Raw genomic sequence first — 8,210 nt, forward strand, 5'->3', positions numbered from 1 at the left:
GGATCGCAACCCTCAGTGTTGCCCCCGTACCGGACCGGGGACCGGCAACGGGATCGCAACCCTCGGTGTTGCTCCCGCGCCTCGCTCAGCCAGTGAGCGGGAACCGGTCTGTACATGGGATCCGAACCCTCGGGCGGGAGCGCTGCCGCGCTTCCCAAGCGGCGCACTATCCATTGCGCCACCGGGCCAGCCCCTCACCTCCAAGCATTCTAATGAGCTAGAATTTACTGTTCCAGGATCCCAAACATTTTTACTTCAAGAATCAAATCAAGAATCATGTATTATCTTTTCGACTGGTCTCTTTCTAATGTTATCTATCCCTAGCCCTATCTCTAATCAGCCATGGGTAAAATGGGCTGAGGACAGTCTATAGATGATGGGATCAAGATATTCCCTTGTGTTTCTAGGCACTGGCAAATTTGGTTCTTGTATTTATGCCTGGTTGAGAAAGACAGAAATCTACGTGAGGAAAAAAATGTGACCTATGGACTGAATTGTTACCTTTGTGTGGCACATTCCCTGTTTCTAGGGCAGCGCAGGAGACAAAGAATGCATTTATTTTATGGAAAGGGATAGAGGGGAGGAGAAGAAACAGAAACTGGAGGATTGTGCAATAACAGCAATTTCAAATCCCTCCAGGAAGTTTATATTTCAAGTCCTTTAGCTGTTTAAAAAGGAGCAGTTTACTGAGGGACCCCGACCCAATTCTGCTGTGTGCAGATTTCCTTGTCTGTAGGTGTCCTGATCCCTAGCCCTAGGGGCAGGCAGGCAACTGTGTCTGGACCCTGCCCTGAGAAGGTCTACATCTCCCCACAGCAGAGACCACAGGTCTTGAATAGCATCGAGGTGGTCAAATATTCTGATGGAAGAATGAGAATAAGGATGGGAGTGAAAAGAAACAGTTTGCTGGATCTCAGCAATAGAAAGTATAGTGTTTCCTGTGTCATATGCAAACCAGACTGGACTTGCTGTGTTGCTCAGATGGCTAATAAAAGGGTGATATTCAATGCAGAATTTCACAATTTAAACATAACAATTTTAGGGTGCGGGTTTATTGTGCAAAACAAAAAATGCTTCTCAGTCCATCTAGATAATGGGAAAAGTGTAATAATTAAGATTTGGTGCCGATTTGAAGCCTTTACATCCTGCCACTAGCTTAATCATCTGCATATTTTCCTTCATGCCAGGGATGATTTGACGGGGTATGGTTCAGAACTCTCTCTGGGTGCTTAGTAAATATTTTTGACTGACCAAATGACGCTTTGTCTTTTCCCTTTCTCACTCAAGAGTGATGTCCTGCACTTTCACCATCAACCTCCAACCAGTGATGTCACCGTTCTGTCCCTGCCATCCATCCCTATGAGTCCCGAATGCCCTTACCCTTGCCCTGTACATGCAATGCATCTTCATGCTGTTGTCCTTTTGTTTGCCTTTCTGTGTCCTTTGTGTCCAGAACAGTGTCGGCATGTGGTAAGGTGAAGACTGAAAGGGAAGTAAGCAGTAGGGTCAGTGATTAAAGATCAGGACTTTCTCTCTTCAGCTTCAGCCTGCGTGCCACTCTCCTCATGCTAGGGACCATCTCCGTCGCTGCACCCAAGCCCCACTGCTGCTATCCAGTCAGTTCTATGCTATTCTTGTGAATTACGTGAGACAGAAGAGGAGTGTGATGCTTGCTGGGTGACATACTTCAACAAGCCAGATATAGATGCCTGGTAATTGCATAAAGGGATGAACAAACTCGTTGGCTATGATCTGGTTCCTGAACTTAAAGTTATCAATGCTGCTTGGCAGGCATGCAGACAGTTGCATGATTTTGCTAGTGCAGTTTGCATCCTAGAGGTTGATAAGTAACTCAGACCAACTTTAAATGAATTGGGAATCTCCACTCCAGGGGAATTGGGCCTTGAGAAAGTGTAAACCCCCACGGATGGGCTTTCCATGGATTTATTGCTATTGCTACTTGATTTTAAAATCACCTGGAAATACTGTTGAGAACATATTACCTTATTTGAACAAGTTTTCCTTTATTGAGTACCAAACCATGTAATGGTAGCTTGGACTTTGATAAAAGGGAAATGAGTTTGAACTGAAAAAAAAAAAAAAAGTATCAGGACTTTGGAACCAGACAGGCCTGGGCTGGCATCCTGCTCCGTATTATTACTGTTTAATCTTAATGTCAGGACCCTCAATTTCTTCACTTTTAAGATGGGGATAAGAACACATGCTTCAGAGAACTGTGAGAAGGTTAGAGACTCTACACAGCAGAGTACCTGTCTAAAATAAGCTCAGTGTTAGGTGAGAGCCTTTCATGGGCATTAGGCACTCTTGCTTTGAGGGCCCTTTCTTTCCAGAAAATATATTAAAAGTTATATTTTATGACTATGTTGGGATAAAGATAAATTAATTAATATTATATGTCAAAACTATTTTTAACCTAAAAGCTCATCATTTTTTTCTGTCTTAAAATAAATGAATACATTTTTGTGGGCCCTAAGACTATTGTGGATCCTGGGCACTGTGTCTACCTACAGTGCCTAATGGGTAAATCAGCCCTGATGGGTGAGAGATTTGTGTCGGTGATCCTTCCTTGTACCTTTTCAATGTTGTTAACTGCTTTCTGGAAGTTACTGGCTCCTTGGCCCCTCACGACACTGCCCTTATACTTCACCCCTCCCATTTCTTTTCTCCCGCAGCCAACCAAAAGGTCACACTGTGGAGCTCCGTATTAATTCTGCCCCCATCTTTCTCAATTTAAACCCATGTCTTCGTCATTCCCCTGATTGAGTCTTGTTCCCTTCAGGCTTTATTCTTTCTCTGGTAGCTTGGCATTGAATTTTTTCATAAACTATTTCTCACTGAGGTATTAATGACTAATGGTATTCCTCCTTTACTGCTTCTAGAGCATTTGCATTTTGACAAAGAACTTTAGAAGACTTTATACCATAATTCAAACCATGTATATGATGGAAGAATTTAAGTCCAGCAAAGGAAATACTTTAAAGCAAAAGGAGAATTTTGAGAATCATTTAGACTTCATTATACCAGTAGCTTAGAGCCCACTGCATGTGTGCACTCATTGGGCCTTGGTGATATAACTATGATTAGAAGTTTCTAGAAGTCAGGACATATCCCATCCCCAAAATTCTCTTGGAAAAGTATCATGCCCAGTGGAGTGCTAACGGAATCTCTTTTATCCTAATGAAAACACACATCATTTCTTCTCTTCTCCATCTTAAGTCATCCCTCCAGCTATGCTTCATGGTGGTCTTATACCACCACGTGTGGTGCCAACGGAACAAATCTCACTCCCTCAGTGCTCAACATTTTCTGGATTCAGGCAGGAAAGTGTCTCAGAGATAATCTTATTTATAAAGGAGGAAACTATGGCCCAAAAAGTGGAATATCTTGCCTAAAGTAGCACAGCAAGTTAATGGCAGAATCAGGACTAGATCCCAGGCCTCCTCAATATATGGGTTTGGGCACCCTTTGCCTGTGTCAGGGCCTAGGGCACCATTTGCACAGAGCACAGGCCTAATATCTTGCCTAAAGTAGCACAGCAAGTTAATGGCAGAATCAGGACTAGATCCCAGGCCTCATCAATATATGGGTTTGGGCACCCTTTGCCTGTGTCAGGGCCTAGGGCACCATTTGCACAGAGCACAGGCCCTACAATAGAAATGCTTGCTTTGGTTTTTGGCTTCATTACTTACTATGTGCATGACCTGGAATAGTTACTCAGACTCTAAGCTAGAACTTTCTCATCTGCTAAACAGGGCAGGGGCAGGAGTGGAGGAAGGGTAGAAATAGTATCAACCTCATAGAGTTGTTGTGAAGATTCTTAGAATTGTGAGGATTAGATGATATTATCCATACAAAGAGTTTAGCACAATGCCTAGCACACAAGCCCTCAATGAGTGACTTTGTTATTATTATTATCATCACTAATGCTACAGCTATCACTGATTCTATTTCTGCCTCTACAGTCCTGGTGGCCTAAAGAAAGTGTTAGTGCTGCTTCCCAGACTGAGCACTGCACTGCCCAGGGAGTGGCTGGAGCAATGGGAGAATCTGGCAGAACAGGTTTTTTTCAAAGCAGTGGAAAATAAATCAAAGGCCATAACCCAAACCTGGAAAAAGAATGTACTCCTTTGTTTGTTCTTTACTAGTTGTAAAAGAGCCTTCAAAATGCAACTTATGCTGAAATAAATCAGAAGCAACATGGCTGAATCCCTCTGGTCTGTGCTGATCCTGACCCCATGAGGACAGACAGTGGCAACTTTGAGTTTCTGCCAAATGTGGTGATGGCTGACTGTGTTCTGTAATGATGTTGTCTACACTAGTGAGTAGACAAGATTAGGAGTCAGAGAACCAGGCAGAAACAGCAGAGATGGGGATGAGGAGAAGCTTCACACCCAAGAAAAAAGTATGCCCTGCTCCTTGCTGCAAATTGCTCATCACTGAATGTGATGTCTCAGAGGACTAGGTTAGAACTCTTGGTCGAAAGTAACAGAAGCCCAATTCATATTAGCTTATGCAAAAGGGGGATTCAAATGCTATCTAAACGTGTGTCTCTTCCTCTCTGCTTCATTCTTCTCCCTCTCTACAGACTTACTTCCTTTATGGCTCTGGTTGACATAAAGGAACAATCGCTCACAAGTTTTGTAAGTCACTATAAAGACACCAGAAGATAGCCTGGTCTCACTTTCTGCAAGTCCAGAATTCCCATGGAAGGGACTGATTGGCTCAGCTTGGGTCAGGTTCCTTTCTCTGATTACCAGTCAGCAATGGTAAAGGTTAAAACCTGTTGTGGCAATGTGGCACACCCCTCATAACTCTATACCACCTGTGAGTGGGAAAAGCCACGGATAAGGGATGATTGAAACAGGATTGGAGAGCTAGATGACAAGAAACATTGCTCAGATTGAGCACTATGCTGCATCCTTGCCATTCCCTGGTTCCTCGTCATTTTACCTGAGATCCAGGATGTCTGCGTGCTCACCTCCCCGGCCCCTTTGAGATAGGTGTACCCTAGCCCTAAACAAGCTAATTCCAGCATTACAGAGTGGAAATGGCACAGGCTTTAGAACCAGACAGACCTGGAGTTAAAGCCTAGGTCTGCTTACTAGCTAGCTACGTGACTCTGGGCAAGTTACTTAGCTTCTCTGATTTTCCTTATCTATAAGGTAAGTAAGGGCAATAAGACCTATCTAATAGGGTTGTTGTTCCGATTAAGGGAAATAAAGTAACCATATTTCAAGAACTTGGGATATAATATATACTCAGTTATGTTAATTTCCTTTTCTTAATTAGGCTACCCAGAGATCTTCAGGAGGGTAAGGAAATGGCAGTAAGTGAGAAGGGAAGGAAGGAGAAGTGATAGAATTTTCTATCTGGGAAGTATCCTTCTGCCTCAGGTGTTTTACAATCATCCTGAACAAACATTAAATAATTTAAGTGAGTCAGAAGCACTGGAAAAGCCATAATTTGATAAATATAGTCGCTCACCTCAAAGACAAATCAACAAGAATCTGAGGACCCATGATGAATGTTTATGTGTTTTATTAATTTACTGGGGTGACTGTATGGCCCTTAAACCCTTGTCTATAATTTTTAAGGTTTATAAAGTATAATCTGATCACTGAATTAGTAATTGAAGTATTTTAACATTCATGAAGTATTTACACATGCTGTTTAGAAGCATGCTCCCCTTTCAAAATGTAGTAAACCAAACTTTTTCTATAAACTATAGTTTACTGAATTGTTACTACAGCAAACACTGTGCTAAACTTTTACATACATTATCTCATTTCTTCCTATGAGTTAAGTGCTACTGTCCCCATTTTCTGGGTTAGAAAATTGAAGCTCAGATAAGTAAGATGCCAAGTTCACATAGCACTCAGTGACAGAATTGGAATTTGAACTTAGCTTAGTCTGTTCCCAGGGCCTGAGCTCTTAACAACTGTTAAGTGCCGCCTCTCAGCACCTTGGTTTTGGTTACAGAATTTAGAGACAGGCAACAGAAGACATGAATCCCCAGAAAAATTGGTGCTTAGAGTGTCTCATTTGTTAAATGATAATCTTATGGCTTCTGTGCATCCACACAACATTGCTACACAGACCAAAAGGCAAAGCAGTGAAATTATAGGAAGAAAAATAGATGAATAACAATTGTTCTCCTTGGACCTGAGAACAATTCTGATTACTTACTTAGAGGATTATAGTGATGAAGGTGTTGAATCTGTGAAAAACAAAACTGGAAATTTTGTCCCAGCTGTAGATATGTCAGTGTTTCCTATCTTGATCAAAATCGTGTGCACTCCGATCGTATTTAGCTGCGTGGATAGTGATGAAGGTGTTGAATCTGTGAAAAACAAAACTGGAAATTTTGTCCCAGCTGTAGATGTGTCAGTGTTTCCTATCTTGATCAAAATCGTGTGCACTCCGATCGTATTTAGCTGCGTGAGGTTGTGTGCACATGCACATGGAATATTCTGGCCTGCTCCAGAAAACAACAATGCTTTAGTGACTAATCTTAGGTATTGTGTATAACTCCTAATCGTATGTGAAGGATTCTTCATCCATTGACTTGTGGACCCATCATAGGAACCACTGTGATCTCTAACCTGCTTCTCCAGAAACATTTTATTTTATTCTGTTTGTTTTGCTGTGTTTCACTATATTCCGCACTGTGCCTCATTTGTTCTTTTTTTTTCTTTTTGCTGCATCCTGTGTGTAAATGGAAGAAAAAAATTAAATATTACATTTCATTTGATTAGAAGCATAACTGGATTAATATCTCATATTTTTCATTTTTGTTCCTCTTTTGTCTTTCAGCTCCAGGGTTCTTTGAAAAGAAAACAAGTAGTTAATTTGTCTCCTGCCAACAGCAAGAGGCCCAATGGCTTTGTTGACAACTCATTCCTTGATATCAAAAGAATCCGTGTTGGGGAGAACCTCTCTGCAGGACAAGGTGGCCTCCAAGTAAATAATGGACAAAGTCAGATTATGTCAGGGACCTTGCCTATGAGCCAAGCACCCCTGAGAAAGACAAACACTCTGCCACCGCATACACATTCTCCGGGCAATAGTATGTTTAACATGGGCTTAAAGGAAGTAAAGAAGGAACCAGGAGAGACTCTATCTTGCAGTAAGCACATGGACAGCCAAATGACCCAGGAGAATATTTTTTCTAATAGATTCAGTGATGACCCTGGAGAGCAGCTGATGGATCCTGAGCTGCAGGAATTATTCAATGAACTGACCAACATATCTGTGCCTCCCATGAGTGACCTTGAGCTGGAGAACATGATCAATGCCACCATAAAGCAGGATGACCCATTTAACATTGACTTGGGTCAGCAGAGCCAGAGGAGCACTCCCAGGCCCTCCTTGCCCATGGAGAAGATAGTGATCAAAAGTGAATACTCACCTGGCCTGACTCAGGGCCCTGCAGGCTCTCCCCAGTTGAGGCCCCCATCAACTGGCCCCACATTCTCCATGGCCAACTCTGCCCTCTCCACTTCATCCCCAATCCCTTCAGTCCCTCAGAGCCAGGCTCAGCCTCAGACAGCCTCAGGAGCAAGCCGGGCCCTGCCAAGCTGGCAGGAAGTATCCCATGCCCAACAGCTCAAACAGATAGCTGCCAATCGTCAGCAGCATGCCCGGATGCAGCAGCACCAGCAACAGCACCAGCCTACCAACTGGTCAGCCTTGCCCTCTTCTGCTGGACCATCCCCAGGTCCACCATTTGGACAGGAGAAAATCCCCAGCCCTTCTTTCGGCCAGCAGCCATTCAGTCCACAGAGCTCCCCCATGCCTGGGGTAGCTGGAAGCAGCAGTCAGTCAAAAGTGATGGCTAATTACATGTACAAGACCAGCCCCTCAGCCCAGGGTGGGCACCTGGATGTGCTCATGCAGCAAAAGCCTCAGGATCTCAGTCGAAGTTTTATTAACAACCCACACCCAGCCATGGAGCCCCGTCATGGCAATACCAAGCCTTTGTTCCATTTTAACTCAGATCAAGCAAACCAGCAGATGCCTTCTGTTTTGCCTTCCCAGAACAAGCCTTCTCTCCTACACTATACCCAACAGCAGCAACAACAGCAGCAGCCACAGCAGCAGCAACAGCAACAGCAGCAGCAGCAGCAGCAGCAACAGAGCTCAATTTCAGCTCAGCAACAGCAGCAGCAACAGCAACAGCAGCAGAGCTC

At 43.5% G+C, this 8,210-nt stretch overlaps 1 protein-coding gene across 1 annotated transcript in view; it reads left to right on the forward strand.

Moving 5' to 3' along the window:
* LOC103585033 (mastermind-like protein 2) overlaps nucleotides 1-8,210 on the forward strand; it is a 247,460-nt gene that overhangs the window by 238,558 nt on the left and 692 nt on the right. The window contains exon 2 of the mRNA XM_008565893.1: nucleotides 6,835-8,205. Within this exon, the coding sequence (XP_008564115.1) occupies nucleotides 6,835-8,205 (1,371 nt within the window). The remainder of the gene's footprint in view (nucleotides 1-6,834; nucleotides 8,206-8,210) is intronic.

The sequence above is a fragment of the Galeopterus variegatus genome, unplaced genomic scaffold, assembly GCF_000696425.1.
Source record: "Galeopterus variegatus unplaced genomic scaffold, G_variegatus-3.0.2 Scaffold211, whole genome shotgun sequence".
Taxonomy (NCBI): Eukaryota; Metazoa; Chordata; class Mammalia; order Dermoptera; family Cynocephalidae; genus Galeopterus; species Galeopterus variegatus.